This window comes from Cotesia typhae, unplaced genomic scaffold, assembly GCF_013202065.1.
Source record: "Cotesia typhae breed Kobodo isofemale line unplaced genomic scaffold, CoteBio_Ctyphae scaffold_91, whole genome shotgun sequence".
Lineage (NCBI taxonomy): Eukaryota > Metazoa > Arthropoda > Insecta > Hymenoptera > Braconidae > Cotesia > Cotesia typhae.
Window position 1 is genome coordinate 158,095 of NW_027423781.1, and position 14,723 is coordinate 172,817.

The window sequence follows — 14,723 nt, forward strand, 5'->3', positions numbered from 1 at the left end:
AATTAAGAAACGTTGTTTTTATATTTGACTCTCACTGTTTTATTACCTATTACTGCATTAACAACATTTTATAATAAAAAAATTATAAATGTAACATATTAAATTAATGTTTATTGTTATTATATTATTTTAATTCATAATAATAATAATAATAATAATAATAATAATAATAATAATAGTACACATGAATAAGATATATTAAGAAGATAGATAATAATATCGGACGGCAACTGTAAAATTGAAGATTAAGATGCAACTCATCAATCTCGGTTAAGTGAGGATTGATGCTTTAATATTGTATGTAATTGCATACTTGTCATATAAATTGAATATCTAGCAATGTCATTTAATATATTTATGTATTCCGTGTGCATATTAAGTAGAAATTATTCTTAAAGTTATAAATGTAATATTATTATTATTTTATGGAGTAAAATCATTCACGCATTGCTCGGGCGCATGAACAACTCCCTTTCCGTCTTTAAATATCACTCCAACCACTCCAACTAGGGGATATATTTGAAATCTATTCGCTCAACTTCCACATTAATACAGAAACTCTTTTCCGCTCTTGTACTATTAATCGTAAAAAAAATTATTTTTTTTCTTTTATACATATATTTTTACTGATGAAAATAATAAATAACTTTTTATATTGTTATTAATTAATAGTATCGATACTTTTATTTTATATAACATCCAATAATTATTTTTAATCAAAAAATTAACTCAGATTGTTAAAATGAAGGTAAGTTTCAACAAATTTTTGTCTTCTTTTTAATATCATTAAAAGTGGTTAATAATAATTGTTTTCGGATCAATTAATTAATCTTTTTTTTTTTTTTTTTTTTTTAATTCGTTTTTTAGATTATAAAATACTTTAATTGGATATTAGTTGGATTATTTTTTATTAATATTGTTAATGCAGTGATAAGTGATGAAAATAATAAGGTAATAAATAATTTACTTTTTTTTTTTTTTTTTATATATATTGAATATAAAAATTTATTATAGATTATCTCTATGATATATTTCAGGAATATGAATCTCTGATGACTATAAATGAACGCGATTCAATCAAGCTTCCAGGATTAAAGCGCCCATTTTGTAATGCATTTACCGGTATAATAATTTAATTTAATAAAAAATATTAACAAAGATAATTTTTTTTTTTTTAAATATATTATTAATTATTTAATTGTTGATATTACAGGATGTGGGAAAAAAAGAAATTCGATCAACAGTAGTTATGATACTAACAAAAATGACGTCAATGATTCAACAATTAATATTCCGCTTAAACTCTATCAGATTTTAATGAATAATTTGAATTTAAAAATACAAAAAGTAGCTAAACACAAAAATTATAGAGATAGTATTAATAACTATGATGATGATTATTTTTTTTCGAATCATAAACAACTTATGCGAAAACCGTACAACTTGTAAAATATTTTAAAACCCAATAACAAATACATGGTGTGCTCATTTAATAATGATAAAAATCCATCAAATGTTAATTAATACAAAACTCTAAAAAAATCTATGTATTATTTAGTATTTACATAATTATATTATTTCAATGATTCTGCGTTATTTCTGTTATTTACAAAACTAAGCATCATCAAACGTAATTATAATGCAAGTGCTTTAAAAATGTAAAAGATTGTCGAATCTATAAATATTCACAGAAACTTAAATATACAATATATGATGAAATAAAAAAAATGAAAAAAAAAAAAAAAAAAAAAATTTATTTTATATAATTGCAACTATACATATATATATATAAATATATATATATATGTTCCCATAACTTCTACTATTTTTTCTTATTTTAAATTGTTTCAAATTTTAAGGAAATAATTAATGACAATAAATTATTTTAACAAAATTATTATTTATTATTTTTATATAAATATATTTTTATAATTATAATATGTCAGATTTAAATAAAATATAATAATAAATTTGTGAGTTAACAATAATTAAAATTCTTTATTTAAGTGTAATAAAAAAAAAATTAATAATAATAATAATAATAATAATAATAATAAATAAATACAATGATTGAGGAGTATAATTAATATGTCGTGATAAAAGTATTGTAAAAAAGAAATAAAAAAAAATAATCATGGTAATATAAATAGATAACCTGTAAAACCACCGTTATAGTCAATATATTTACATACTAATATATTTATATTTATTTTTAAGAATTGCGTTCTCCATTTCGGTAATAATTAACTAAAACCTGCCAAGCTTTTGGAGCCATAAAACCATCTGGAGGATTTTGTCCAGTTCTTGCTAAACCTAAAAAAAATTATTATTATTTATTAATAATAATAATAATAATAATAATTAAAAAAAAATTACTACTGTAATAATAATACCTCTCATCCTGGTCCCAGAGATAAAATCAAAGTCTTCTTTCCTTTGAGGTTCAAAAAATGCCATCTTTTTATTTTTAACATCATAGGCAGCAACTTTAAACGGAATGATTTCAAGATTTCCAAGGCCCCTTGCCATAGTTAGAACTCTGGCGCCATGAGTAGGGTCGTAGAGATTCCCATCAGGTGTAGCGTTCTTATCCGGATGGGGAATTCCCGCTGGGTCTCTTCCGACAATATAAAAATTCGCTCCAGCATTCATTCTAGCTTTAGCGTGCCACTGGACCTAAAGAAAAAAAAATTTATAAATTTTATTTGATCTATATTTTAATAAAATTTCATTTATTTTTAATAAAAATAAATTTTTTACCTCAACAGGCCCAGCATAAGTCATAGGACTGGGAAAGATGGCTAATAAAGTAGAGTCTGAATCCAGGATTTTGTCTTCCAGAACAGCCTTGTGTTGTAAAATCCTAGTAGCCAGAGGAACATCATCATCCTTAGTCCAGCCGCCAAGAGGATGCAGGAGTAGAATAGGATTCTTGAACCCGCGGTCCAGTAGCTTCTTTCTGGTGTCCTGCATGAGCATCGCGTGGCCATTGTGTATAGGATTCCTCAGCTGGAACGCAAAGACTGCGTCTGCATTCATCTCCCGGAGCCGAGCTCGAATTTCATTGGGGGTCAGCCGGTACTCGTCCAGGCCATCGTTCCACCTGATGCGCTCCAGGACCTCAATATTGCCGCCCAGTAGCCAGTTCCCGCCCTCCAGGATCAGCTTGACATAAGGATGACGAGGATCCGTCGTTCCAAATTGCCTCGCGCATCTTTCTTCCTTTCGGTGGGGCCAGACCTCTGGCTTTCTTAAAATTGCTACCACCTGGCCCTGGAATTTTAGAGCCACTGCCGAGTGGCCTTCTATTTTTAACTTGTCTTGGTCTGTTATCGCTAGCACTATTGGAATTGACTGGTTCACTTCTTGGTCGAGGTTCGGGTCTACAAGGAACCTGAAAATTTTTAGAAAATTTTAATTTCTAGACATGGAATTTTTTTAATAATTTATAAATTAAAAAAATTAAAAAAAACTAAATAAACCTAAAGTGTTGTGTCTGAAGATACTGATTCTCCCTCATGAAGCCTTTTAGAGGGCTGGCCCAACCCTCAGCAAGAACTTGAAGCCATTGAAGATCAACCTGACCTATTTCAACATCGACGAGTGACTGAGCCTCGTGTTTAGCCTTGTGGACCCTCTCCAGAGGAATAAATAGCTCCTGGACGACCTGCTCCTTATGTCTGGGAATAATAAACTCCCTTTCAAGTAGGTCAATGATCTTAGCCGCAGACTCTTCGACTGAGCAGCCGACAGTAGTGACTACCAGCTCGGGCTTGCTCGGCCTCTCATACTCCTGGTCAATTCCGGTGAAACCCTTGATAGTCCCCAGTCTGGCTTTCTTGTACAAGCCCTTAGTGTCTCTGGCCTCGCAAATGTTCAACGGAGTGTCGACGAACACTTCGAAGAACGGAATGTCAAAGTCCTTATGGATTCTCCTGGCCATCTGGCGGTCGGCCTCGAACGGAGAGACGAAACTGCAGAGGCAGATTTGCCCGCTGTCTGCGAAGAGCTTCGAGACTTCTGCAACTCTACGGATGTTCTCCTTACGGTCCTCCGGGCTGAAGCCCAGGTTGCAGTTCAATCCGGTACGAACATTGTCTCCGTCCAGCCCGTAAGCCGCCAGGCCTCGCTCCACCAGGATAGCCTCAACCTAAAATAATAATTAAGTTAGCCTTGATTAAATTAAATTCCAAGTAAATAAATTTTACTATTATTTTTTTATTAATTTACCTGGAAGGCAATTGAAGTCTTGCCGGCTCCTGAAAGCCCAGTCAGCCACACAGTGCACCCCCGGAAGCCTAAAACTGTTCCTAACTTCTGGCCGCGCTTTGCTCTTGATACGTGGTGCGCTTGAGCTGAGACATTTGTACAAGTCTATAAAGGTAATTAATATTTATTAATTATGATACTTGACAATTTTTCTCTTTAAAAATAAATTAATGTCAATTTTTTTTTTTTCTTCTTTTTTTTTTTTTTTTTTTTGCCATAATTTATTTGTAACAAAAATTCTTAAAATTTAGCGGCAAAATTTTAAAAATGACATTTGATAAATAATTTACAATTACAATTGTACTTACAGTCATCATCCGCTTGCTGGGACCTGGGTCGGTGGTCATCCTCGGTAACTGGCGAATATTCAAAGTGTCCAGTTGGTAGTTTAATAGATATTTAGCTAGTAGTTAAGCCATTAGCTGGAAGTGAACATAGTTAACGTGGCACAGTGTCAGAAAAAGAAAACTTGTTCTTTGTTCGAATTGTGTGTTGTGTGTTGTCATTGTGCGGTGGATTCTAGGCCACCAGGTCGGAGGGGGAATTTGTGAGCTGTCTAGTTTTTCGAAGGACTGCTTTCAGCGCCTCTTGCGGCAGAATTAGAAACTAAATTATAAAACAAACCGCTGCTCAGTAAGTATAAACAGATTTTTTTCTATTATTTTTAATTTAAATAAAGTAAATTATTTTTTTAAGACAGATTTTTTTTTAATCCATAACATGGGATTAAATATTCAAAATTATAACAGCTATTTTAATTTTTTTAAGCATCAAATAAGTAAAATAATAACAATTTAATTATTATTAAAAAAATTGTTGTTATAAAAATTGACAGGTGTCAGCTGATTTCAGTGTCATATTTATTTAAAAAAAAAAAAAAAAAAAAAAAAAAAAAAAAAACACACACACACACGTGGTCTCAATTGATTTTTGTGACGTTTTATGTATATATACAGGTGTAATCATAGCAACTGTGAGTATGACATAAATTAATTGTGTAATTTTTAATTAAAAATTTTATTTTTTAAAATTACAATTGGATCTCTGTAGTGTTTTAATTTATTTATCTATAGCTCAAGGTGAAGCAAAACGGGCAACTGGCCAATGCCAACAATTTAACAATTTAGATCTAAGATCTAGTCAGTCAAAAGTGTTTTAACAATCTTGGATCTCAGTGCAGTGCGAGTTGAGTCGTTCTTTAGATAAGTATAATAAAAAAGTTTTATGACAATGAAGACCATCTGGGTAATTGGTGGACCTGGCTGTGGAAAAGGAACTCAATGCAGCAAGATTATTGACAAATTTGGACTGCTGCATCTTAGCAGCGGGGATTTGCTTCGAGAAGAAGTTGCCAGTGGAAGTCCTCGAGGTGCGTCGCTACAGGAACTTATGTCTAAAGGACTTTTTGTGCCTACGGTGAGTCAATTTTTTCTATAAGTCTAAATTTAAATTGGGTTAAAGTAGATTTTATAAAGGAGTTTATTGTTTTAGAATGTAGTGCTGTCATTGATTAAAGAGCGGATGGATAAAGCTAGAGGAGATGGAAATATTAAAGGGTTTCTTATTGATGGATATCCCAGGGAATTGGAACAGGGGATACAGTTTGAAAAAGATGTTAGTATTATTATTATTATTATTATTATTATTATTATTATTTATTAATTGATTTTTTTTTTTTTTTAATTATAAATAAAGGTTTGTCCAGTAGACCTCATATTATTTTTTGACGTAAAAAATGAAACCATGAAAACAAGATTACTAGGACGTGCTGCTGTTTCCGGCCGAGCTGATGACAACGAGGAAACAATTGTCAAAAGGATAGAAATTTTCAATGAAAAAAATAGTAAAATTGTTGACCATTATAAAGACAAAGTTGTCAAGGTAAAATTATATAATTTTACAATTTTAAATTTATGAAATAAAATTTTTTTTATGAATATATATTTTTAGATAACCGCTGAAGGCGCAGTGGAGAGTATTTTTGACGAGGCCTCCAAAGCCCTCGAGCCTTTATTCTCATAAAAAAAAAAAAAAAAAATATTTAAATCATCATTAATAAAATAAAAATGGACCTGAAAAAAATAAAAAAAAATTCAATATGGAAAAATAGTATAAAATTATAACGCACGCTTATTATGTTAATCAAACTTAAGGCCGTCTAATTGCCATTATTAGATAATTGCACAAATATTTCCTGTTATTAAAAAAAGAAAAAAATATATATCAATGTTGAGAATTAAAAAATAGCTCAGTATTTTTTAAAACTAAAAATGTTACAACGAATTAAATTAAATATTTATTTATTTTATTTAGTAATATTAATATTTAATGTTGAATCTAATAAATGCTATACAATTAATAACAACGATCTAGTAGTACCTCGCTATGAATTAATAAAAAAATATTCACGGTCAAATAAAAGTGTAATTCTTGAAAAAAAATTGTCATTGATAGAATGCCAAAAATTAGCAATAACGCGCAAAGCATTGGCTTTTAATTACTACAAAAACAAAAATAATAATAATAATAAATTAAATTGTCAATTACTTGAATGTCCTGAAATAAATTCATTTAGTTCACTTATACGTGATAATAAATTTAATTATTATAGTTTGTACCCACGATATTTATATCCTGGTAATTATAATTTAAATTTATTTATTTTTTTAATTTTTTAAAATTATTTAAAAAATAATAATTTTTTTTTTAATTATGTAAGTAAATATAACAGTTAAGTGTTTACCGAGAGTAGGCGTATTTATTATCTCAGAAGAATCTAAAAATTACACAGAAGCAAAGAGTATATGCGAGGAAGTAAACGGAAAATTGGCACATGTGATTAGCGAAGAAAGAACCGAAGGCCTTGCTAAATTTATATCCCATAGTACCCCAGTATTTGTGGGACTGAGTAATCGTCGGAGCAGCAGAGACCGTTTTTGGAAAAATGAATTTGGCGAGTAATAAAAATATACTGAATAACTATTGCTCTAATCAGGTCTAAATTAATTTATAATTATTTGTAATAGATGAGCCATTAGACTGCTTCGACTATCGCGCGTGGAACAAAGGAGAGCCTTCTACTTCGAGAGGATGTGTGGGTTTGATTGTTACCAAATCGCTGATAAGCAACATAACACCTGCGTGGCGAGTGTTACCTTGCTCTAAATCGTTGCCGTTTATTTGTGAGATACTGCCAAGAGTCAAGATTAGTAAAAAAGATTTGTCATTTTTATGATTTTTTTTAAAACATTGCACAATACTTTACGAGATACAAGGTAATTTTTTAATTATTAAATAACAATAATTATAAATTTCATGATAAATAAATTTTATTACACTGAAATATTTACACTGTGGTAAAATTTCACATTTCATTTCAATAAAATAAAATAATATATATATATATATATATATATATATATTTATATAGATTTAGCAATGATCATAAAGAATATATTATTATTGTTATCGTCATATGTACATAGTAGTTATCAGTTGTTATCATTAATAGCAATTAATCATATTTTATTTAAATTCAATATTAAGTACGCGACAGTAATCGATATAATATTCATTTTAAATAGCAATTGGAATTATTTTATCGTGCAAAATATTTAAATTAACATTATCTATGTAATTATTATTATTTTAAGATAAATCCGAGCCAGCGAGTTTTATTTTATAAAAATACAAAAGATAAAATTATCACGGTTTGAAAAATTTTAAGGAATGTTTTTTTTTTTTTTTTTTTTTTTTTTTTTTTTTTTTCACTTTTACAATTATATAATTATAATATTTAATTAATTTATTGTATTTTAATTAAATGCACAAAAAAAATTGAAATAATTACTGGGCGTGGTTTTTTTAGCACCAATAATAATTATTAAATGCTAATCAAGTCTTGAAGTTATAAAAAAAAAAAAAATTGTATTGGCACTGGTTGAAAAAAAATTTTTTAAATAATTTTTTAATTAATTAAAAAAAATCAGTTCTCAATTCTAGATAAATTTTTTATTAAAAAAAAATTATTTGTAAAATAATATAATTTTTTTAATTAAAAAAAAAAAATTAGTTAATTAAAACGGAATAATTGGACGGAGTAAAAAATTTAAAATAATAAAAATCTTCAAGACGTCTCAAAAAAAAAAAAAAAATTCTAAATGACAAAATAGTTGCCAACTCGTTGTACATAACCAACAAAATTAAACTCAACTAACCTACAAATTATTCATGTATAATTATATCAATACAATATGTCAATATAATTCAATCCACTAATAAAATTCCATTTTAATATGTTTCACGTATCAACAGTCTGGGATAATAAATTGATAGAAAAAAAATTATAATTACTGGTAAGATATTCATTCCGTTAGAAAATTATACGGAGTTCCTTATTATTGTAGTTCTCGGAACCGCCACCTGGCGCTAGTTGTATTTTATCGGCTCGAATACAGTAGAATGTTATATTATTTAAATACTTATTATTAAATGCTACCTATTTATTTCTAAAAATAATAATAATAAAATGAAGAAATATTATTATTATTATTATTAAGATTTATTGCTACCAGATGAATTTGTCAACAGAGGGCCCACTTGCTCGGACAATTGAACTACCATTCGTTGTAATACTGTTTGTCTTTCTTCGAGTGTGGCAACCTAAAAAAATTAATTATTTAAAAAATTATTAATTATATTAATCATAAATAATTAATAATTAATTATAATTACCCGATCAAGTAACTGGCTGTAAAGGCGGTAAGGAACGTAAACTGGAGTTCCAGAAGTAGGAGAAACTGGACCAGCGAGGTGAGAATTAGTGCGTTGATATCCGGAACTGGTATCTTTGTTTTGGATGCGCTGAAGTTCCTGGAACCCAGTTTCTGAGAACTGTTCCGGAGCCTCGGAATTTTGAACCGGTGAGTGGTTCTCGTGTAAATGGTTCTTTTCTTTTTTTACTTCGGGTTTGTCCGGCTTGTCTGTTGATAGGATTTTTTTCTGGTTGAATTTTAGTTCCTCTATCTGTAATTTTTAGGATAATTAGAATTAAAATTGGAATTATAATTAGAATGTTGAAGTTAATTTTGAGTTACCCATGGTGGGACAGGTTGGCGATTTTTTCCGGATCCTGTTTCAAGGTCGTCGTTTCTTGATTGGTCTACTGTGTCAATTGCTCCGTTTGTGATTGAATTTTCCTGTTTTTGTAATTTAGTATTTTAATAATAACCATAATAATAATAATAATAATAATAATAATAATAATAATAATAATTACAGTGCTAGTTTGACGATGATGATTAGAAGGCAACCGCCTTCTGGGAGCTTTAACTCTCGACGCAGTAAGATGAAGCAATGGAGTATCCTCTTCTCTCTCAACCCCGTCAAGTTCCTCATCAATCCCCTCATTATGATCCCCAGAGTCGACCTGAGAAGGACTGACATCCTCACACTTGGTCAGCCGCTTGATCCCCGGAGAGATTGGCGAGGAAGTGGCTTTCTTCTCTGGCAAAGTCGATGAAGAACTCGAGGATCCTAGCACTGGAGATATGGGACTGATACTTTTCCGGTCGGCGTTCGCCGTCCGGGTGTCCAGGCTCTTCCTGGCGTAAGCTTTCTCTCCTTTCTTTCCAGTATTCCATAGCTTTGAGCTAGTACTGGTGCTGCTGGTACTAGTACCAGTGCCGGTGTTGGTATTCTTCAGCCCGCGGTTTAGTTCCAATGGTCTTACTTTGTTGACTTCTTCTTGGTGAGGTGATTTTTTCCCTTGGATTACTTTTACGAAGTTGTCGGGGAATAAACCTATTTTTCCACGCAATTCACCTTTCCACCATCCCTGAAATTTTTAAAATATTGATAATTTAGGGATCAAACATTAAAAAATTAATTTTTAATATTAATTGTCGGCTTATAAAAAATGCTAAAATAAAAAAAAAAAAAAAAAAAAAAATAAAATAAAAACAAAAAAAAAAAAACAAACCTTATCAGGCGCATCTCTTGAGATCAAAGTAACAATTTCACCTTCAGCAAGTGTCAGTTCATCCTCATTAGCAGCTTTATAAGAAAAGAGGACAAGACACATCTCCTTGGTGTCTTCCGCAGGAGCTGGAGCGGACACAAAATTAGAAGGAAAAACACCGACCCGCCCTCTGAGCCGTCCAGTCCACCAGCCCTCTTCAACCTGTCCCAAATATTCGACCATGTCATTTGGAGCCAAGGCTAGTTCATCTTCATTGCACGGGTCGTAACTAAACAGCACTTTACACCACTTACTCGTTGAACTATTCCCACTATTATTATTATTATTATTATTATTATTATTATTATTATTATTATTATTATTATTATTAATACTATTATTACTATTTCCACAAGATCCGTTTCGGAGTGTCACTGACTCTTTTTTAACCTCAACACTAACTTCACTTTTCACTCCACTTGCGCTTGGCTCCAATACCTGCACAAGTCATCAATAATTAATAATTAGTAATTACTAATTAATTATTAATTAAAACTTACCTTGACAAAGTTATCAGGAAACATTCCGCGCTTATCTCTGAGCGTGCCTTCCCACCAGCCTTCAGACATTATTTTGACATCTTTAATGATGTCTCCTTTTCTTATTGTCAGTTCATCGGGTTCCTGTGCGACATAATTAAACTCAACTAGGGCTTCCATTATTTATTGATTCCTGTATCCTTACAACCCACTCGACTACTGTACACTTGATTCACCATCAAACCTATATAAAAAAAAAAAAATTATTAATAGATTATTATTAGGTTACCTTCACTCTTGGGATGAAAAAAGGTTAATCAATACTATATTTATTATTGTTTTAATTATATTATATTTAAAAAAAATCATAGTAAATTTTCATTATTATTATTATTATTATTATTATTATTATTATTGTAAAAAACAATGATAATAAATTTTCATAAAAAATTTTTTTTCAATAACAACAACAAATAAAATGTTACTCATAATTGTCAAACATAAAATCACCATACAGCTGTCAATTATTTAAATATTATTAAAAGTTGAACTTACTAAAAAATAACCGCCTAAAAAAAATTTTTTTTTTTTTTTTTTAATTCTTACATTAAAAATGTCTACAACTATAAAAATAATAATAATAATGATAATATAATTTCCAAAAATTGCCATGTGTCTTTTAGATTAGATAAAAAAAAAAATTTGTAGTAATTAAAATCATGATTAAAAATAATAATAATAATTTTTATTATTATTATTATTATTATTATAAACAACCATATGACAGCAAAAGACAAAATAATAATTTCAAAGTTAAAAAAATCTAGTTGAGTACAGTGTCGGTTGATTTACAAAATAATTTAAGTTTAGAGTGTTAAATTAATAAAAAATTGTAACTTACATTAAAAAAAAAAAAAAAAAACGATTAACTTTGCTTGTAAAACAAAACTAAACTATTAAAATATGTTCTAGGCGTATCCCAAGCCGATTTGACAGGAGTTTTAAGTATATAACCATAAAGTATACCAGAGTGTGCCAATGCGTCAGCTAGTCCGCAAGTGAGCTCTCAATTTTCACATCACATATCACAATGTTCGAGGAGTTAACTACAAAAGTGTACAATCTGTAAAATAAATATCAAGTGTTCAGTGTTTAAGTGTGAGTATTAAGCACAGCGTGCATAGAAGATACACGGTATAACAGTGTACTGAGTGTAATTTAATGTATATAGTTACTGTACCACAGAGTGCTGCCATATTGAATATATTTAGTTGGATTATCAGGAGCCCAGGAGATGTTAAACTCTACTATATAATAAATATAACTGACTCTGACTCTTACTCAAGCTATCCAGAATTCACAATGCAATCTGGGTAATGTCCTTGTCATTACACATGTCAGCTGGGAGAATAATAATATAATACTTGATGAGTAACCGGCGACACCTGCTGCATGGTAATTTTTTTCCTGAAAAAAATATTTTAATTTATTTAACAAATATTTTTTATGAAAATTAAGTTTTTTTTTTTTTGCTATAAACTTTTTAAAACTATTAAATATATGCTAAATTAATTTAAAAATTAAGAAATTTTTTTAAATTAAAAATGAATTTTTTGGAGCAATTTTTTTTTTTAATTTTGAGTCAAAAAAAAAAAAAAATAAGGGCTCGTCCGGGACTTGAACCCGGGACCTCTCGCACCCTAAGCGAGAATCATGCCTCTAGACCAACGAGCCTAAAACCAATTACAAAAAGTGTAAATGTCTCGAGGTATTTGTAATTACAGACGAATCGGCTGATTTCAAGTATTTTTAGGTTAGTTTTAAAAATTTCATAATTTTTTTAGGTAGTTTTTAAATGGAATTGAAAAAAATATCAGCTGTTTATTTCAGGTTTGTTAATTTTTGTAATCATTTTTATTATTATTATAACAACTGTGAATTTTTTTCGCAATATTATTATTATTATTATTGTTATTATGATAATAACTTAATCTTCACCTCAGATAAACCTGGATAAAAAAATAAAAACATGTCACCAGTAATCTAGAAATAATTCCAAAATGGCGCAAGATTTCAACCGAAGTGCCTTGACAGTCTCTCACAACCGAGTAAGTTTTTAAATTACACTAAAAACAATCACATATATAATTAATTAAAACAATAACTCATAACCTTAACTATTAATTTAACAATTGAATCACTACTCATTTAATCTAACCTAAAAAATTTATAACACTGAAGTTAGCCGTCAGGTGTCAATTAAAAAAATTTTTTTTAATAAAAAAAATTTTTCATTTATAAAAAACTTAAACAACTATGAAAATTTTTAAAAAATATTATTTAATTCTAATTTAATAATTAAAAAAAAAAAAAAAACTCAAAAAATTAAAAATTTCGACTAACTTTATTATTATGACTTGACTTATAATTTTGACAGCTACAAATAAATAAATAAATAAATAAATAATTAATTACTTACCTAGGCATGCTATACGGGTCAACGATTGACGAGAATACCTCAAGGCTTGATAAAAATAGTGGGAGTAAACTGTATAAGCTTAGATCTGTCTTACAATGAGCTGACATCAATATCAGGTCTAAAAGAGTGTCTCTGTCTTGAAGAATTAATTTTAGACAACAATAAACTTTATGATTTAATTACTTTGCCGGTAATGGATGCATTGACTACAATTAGCTTGAATAACAACAAGGTATTTATTAATTATTAATCAATTAGTTATTTATTGTTAATTAATTATTAATTTGTGATCAGCTGATCGACATAGACTTGGCGCTGGAAAAAATCAGCAGCTGCTGTCCGAAAGTGAAGCACGTGAGTCTGCTAGGAAATCCGGGTTACCCCGATCAGCTCACGGATCCTGTCAACAATGACGACGCGGACTATGACCGGTACAGGCTGTACGCAATCCACATCTTGCCGGAGTCTCTTCGCTTTCTCGATTTTCGGCCGATCACACCGCTCGAGAGAAAAGATGCCAACAATCGAGGCCGGTTTATGCGGACTATTAAGCTTTCTATCTTGCCGTCGCCTTCGGCTCCAGCTCTTCAAAGCAGATATCTCAGGGGGAATTCTAATTCTTGGGGTTTTTTCAACGAAAATCCGGGAGGTTTTGATGATGAACGGTTAGAAGAGAGGAAGGATAATTATTCGCCATTGCCGAGTACTACTAGGAGTCCTAATGATCATAAAGGTATTTTATTAAGATGATTTTTGGATTGCAAAAAAAGTACATTGATTTTGAATGTAGTATAAAAAATTTTTTTTTTAGGAGCTTATGGAAAATGTCGGTACCGATATTCAGGAAAAAATTCCGAAGGAAATCGTTTTATAATAAACAGTGATTTATAATCTAAAAATTAAAATTAATGTAAAAAAAATTGCATTTATTTTTTTTTTTTTTTTTGACCAGATAAACCTGGCTACATATAATTTTTTTGTATATATATAAACACATTTTTCCACAATCGTGTATAATATATTTTTATATAAATTTATAAATTTTTATCAACAAAAGCATAATTTCAAAAAAAAATTATATATATATATATATATATATATATATATATATATATATATATATATATATATATATATATATATATATATATATATATTAAATTCGGCAATTTAATTGAGTTAAAAAATATATGTTAGACATTTTGATTTATTTCTAAAAATCTAATTTAGAATTGAATTTAATTAATATTGCATTTTATACATAAATATATTATAGTAAAATATATAAATGTATATGAACTTGTTATTTAGAAAACAGATACATTTAATATCAATAAATATATCGTTTCATTTTTTTCAATTTTTTTTTTTTTTTTATATATTATAAGTAATATAAAAAAGTAGAGTATAAATATATATATATATATATATATATATATATATATATATATATATATATATATATATATATATATAT

The 14,723-nt window shown here is 28.9% G+C and overlaps 6 protein-coding genes and 1 non-coding gene across 11 annotated transcripts; 4 read left to right on the forward strand and 3 right to left on the reverse strand.

Moving 5' to 3' along the window:
• Positions 1 to 488: 488 nt before the first annotated feature.
• Positions 489 to 1,586, forward strand: LOC141537526 (uncharacterized). Its single transcript, XM_074258559.1, has 4 exons — positions 489 to 748; positions 868 to 951; positions 1,038 to 1,122; positions 1,214 to 1,586. The coding sequence occupies exons 1-4, from the start codon at positions 743 to 745 to the stop codon at positions 1,447 to 1,449; spliced, it is 411 nt and encodes a 136-aa protein (XP_074114660.1). The 5' UTR covers positions 489 to 742; the 3' UTR covers positions 1,450 to 1,586.
• Positions 1,587 to 1,970: 384 nt separating this feature from the next.
• On the reverse strand, positions 1,971 to 4,879 carry Papss (3'-phosphoadenosine 5'-phosphosulfate synthase). Its single transcript, XM_074258950.1, has 6 exons — positions 4,578 to 4,879; positions 4,231 to 4,374; positions 3,483 to 4,150; positions 2,761 to 3,394; positions 2,394 to 2,676; positions 1,971 to 2,313 (listed from the first exon to the last, which is right to left on the reverse strand). The coding sequence occupies exons 1-6, from the start codon at positions 4,614 to 4,616 to the stop codon at positions 2,213 to 2,215; spliced, it is 1,869 nt and encodes a 622-aa protein (XP_074115051.1). The 5' UTR covers positions 4,617 to 4,879; the 3' UTR covers positions 1,971 to 2,212.
• Positions 4,880 to 5,103: 224 nt separating this feature from the next.
• Positions 5,104 to 6,315, forward strand: Ak1 (Adenylate kinase 1). Its single transcript, XM_074258959.1, has 5 exons — positions 5,104 to 5,242; positions 5,343 to 5,685; positions 5,761 to 5,883; positions 5,965 to 6,150; positions 6,220 to 6,315. The coding sequence occupies exons 2-5, from the start codon at positions 5,494 to 5,496 to the stop codon at positions 6,289 to 6,291; spliced, it is 573 nt and encodes a 190-aa protein (XP_074115060.1). The 5' UTR covers positions 5,104 to 5,242; positions 5,343 to 5,493; the 3' UTR covers positions 6,292 to 6,315.
• Positions 6,316 to 6,539: 224 nt separating this feature from the next.
• On the forward strand, positions 6,540 to 7,612 carry LOC141537772 (uncharacterized). Its single transcript, XM_074258955.1, has 3 exons — positions 6,540 to 6,906; positions 6,989 to 7,222; positions 7,296 to 7,612. The coding sequence occupies exons 1-3, from the start codon at positions 6,540 to 6,542 to the stop codon at positions 7,502 to 7,504; spliced, it is 810 nt and encodes a 269-aa protein (XP_074115056.1). The 3' UTR covers positions 7,505 to 7,612.
• Positions 7,613 to 8,576: 964 nt separating this feature from the next.
• Positions 8,577 to 12,049, reverse strand: LOC141537771 (uncharacterized). Of its 3 annotated transcripts, XM_074258954.1 has the most exons (8): positions 12,008 to 12,049; positions 11,794 to 11,890; positions 10,789 to 11,011; positions 10,250 to 10,726; positions 9,548 to 10,105; positions 9,366 to 9,467; positions 9,004 to 9,294; positions 8,577 to 8,931 (listed from the first exon to the last, which is right to left on the reverse strand). In XM_074258954.1, the coding sequence occupies exons 3-8, from the start codon at positions 10,945 to 10,947 to the stop codon at positions 8,824 to 8,826; spliced, it is 1,695 nt and encodes a 564-aa protein (XP_074115055.1). In that variant the 5' UTR covers positions 10,948 to 11,011; positions 11,794 to 11,890; positions 12,008 to 12,049; the 3' UTR covers positions 8,577 to 8,823. The 3 variants fall into 3 exon arrangements, with proteins under 3 accessions (XP_074115055.1, XP_074115054.1, XP_074115053.1); XM_074258953.1 differs by lacking the exon at positions 12,008 to 12,049 and having other exon boundaries at positions 11,794 to 11,930; XM_074258952.1 differs by lacking the exon at positions 12,008 to 12,049 and having other exon boundaries at positions 11,669 to 11,808.
• A 36-nt stretch (positions 12,050 to 12,085) lies between these two features.
• LOC141537773 (leucine-rich melanocyte differentiation-associated protein) lies at positions 12,086 to 14,315 on the forward strand. 3 transcript variants are annotated; one of them, XM_074258956.1, is made up of 6 exons: positions 12,086 to 12,222; positions 12,612 to 12,657; positions 12,771 to 12,875; positions 13,251 to 13,478; positions 13,541 to 13,979; positions 14,058 to 14,315. In XM_074258956.1, exons 3-6 carry the CDS (start codon positions 12,828 to 12,830, stop codon positions 14,135 to 14,137), a joined length of 795 nt encoding a protein of 264 aa, XP_074115057.1. In that variant the 5' UTR covers positions 12,086 to 12,222; positions 12,612 to 12,657; positions 12,771 to 12,827; the 3' UTR covers positions 14,138 to 14,315. The 3 variants fall into 3 exon arrangements, with proteins under 3 accessions (XP_074115057.1, XP_074115058.1, XP_074115059.1); XM_074258957.1 differs by having other exon boundaries at positions 12,616 to 12,657; XM_074258958.1 differs by lacking the exon at positions 12,086 to 12,222 and having other exon boundaries at positions 12,415 to 12,657.
• Positions 12,430 to 12,501, reverse strand: Trnap-agg (transfer RNA proline (anticodon AGG)). Its single transcript has one exon. It is a non-coding gene; the product is annotated as a tRNA-Pro (tRNA).
• Positions 14,316 to 14,723: the final 408 nt, after the last annotated feature.

Bases quoted from the DNA above. Each gene is read 5' to 3' on its own strand.
- LOC141537772 (XM_074258955.1), top strand. From the start codon at position 6,540: ATGTTACAACGAATTAAATTAAATATTTATTTATTTTATTTAGTAATA. The intron at 6,907-6,988 runs GTAATTATAATT...TAATTATGTAAG, and splicing joins CCCACGATATTTATATCCTG to TAAATATAACAGTTAAGTGT. The intron at 7,223-7,295 runs GCGAGTAATAAA...TATTTGTAATAG, and splicing joins TTTTTGGAAAAATGAATTTG to ATGAGCCATTAGACTGCTTC.
- LOC141537771 (XM_074258954.1), bottom strand. From the start codon at position 10,947: ATGGAAGCCCTAGTTGAGTTTAATTATGTCGCACAGGAACCCGATGAA. The intron at 10,727-10,788 runs GTAAGTTTTAAT...TGACTTGTGCAG, and splicing joins TTCCTGATAACTTTGTCAAG to GTATTGGAGCCAAGCGCAAG. The intron at 9,468-9,547 runs GTAATTATTATT...TTACAAAAACAG, and splicing joins ATCATCGTCAAACTAGCACT to GAAAATTCAATCACAAACGG.
- LOC141537526 (XM_074258559.1), top strand. The intron at 952-1,037 runs GTAATAAATAAT...GATATATTTCAG, and splicing joins TAAGTGATGAAAATAATAAG to GAATATGAATCTCTGATGAC. The intron at 1,123-1,213 runs GTATAATAATTT...TTGATATTACAG, and splicing joins ATTTTGTAATGCATTTACCG to GATGTGGGAAAAAAAGAAAT.
- Ak1 (XM_074258959.1), top strand. From the start codon at position 5,494: ATGACAATGAAGACCATCTGGGTAATTGGTGGACCTGGCTGTGGAAAA. The intron at 5,884-5,964 runs GTTAGTATTATT...TTATAAATAAAG, and splicing joins GGATACAGTTTGAAAAAGAT to GTTTGTCCAGTAGACCTCAT. The intron at 6,151-6,219 runs GTAAAATTATAT...ATATATTTTTAG, and splicing joins ATAAAGACAAAGTTGTCAAG to ATAACCGCTGAAGGCGCAGT.
- LOC141537773 (XM_074258956.1), top strand. From the start codon at position 12,828: ATGGCGCAAGATTTCAACCGAAGTGCCTTGACAGTCTCTCACAACCGA. The intron at 12,876-13,250 runs GTAAGTTTTTAA...TTACTTACCTAG, and splicing joins TGACAGTCTCTCACAACCGA to GCATGCTATACGGGTCAACG. The intron at 13,479-13,540 runs GTATTTATTAAT...ATTTGTGATCAG, and splicing joins TTAGCTTGAATAACAACAAG to CTGATCGACATAGACTTGGC.
- Papss (XM_074258950.1), bottom strand. From the start codon at position 4,616: ATGACCACCGACCCAGGTCCCAGCAAGCGGATGATGACT. The intron at 3,395-3,482 runs GTTTATTTAGTT...AAAAATTTTCAG, and splicing joins CTTCAGACACAACACTTTAG to GTTCCTTGTAGACCCGAACC. The intron at 2,314-2,393 runs GTATTATTATTA...AATTTTTTTTAG, and splicing joins CTCTGGGACCAGGATGAGAG to GTTTAGCAAGAACTGGACAA.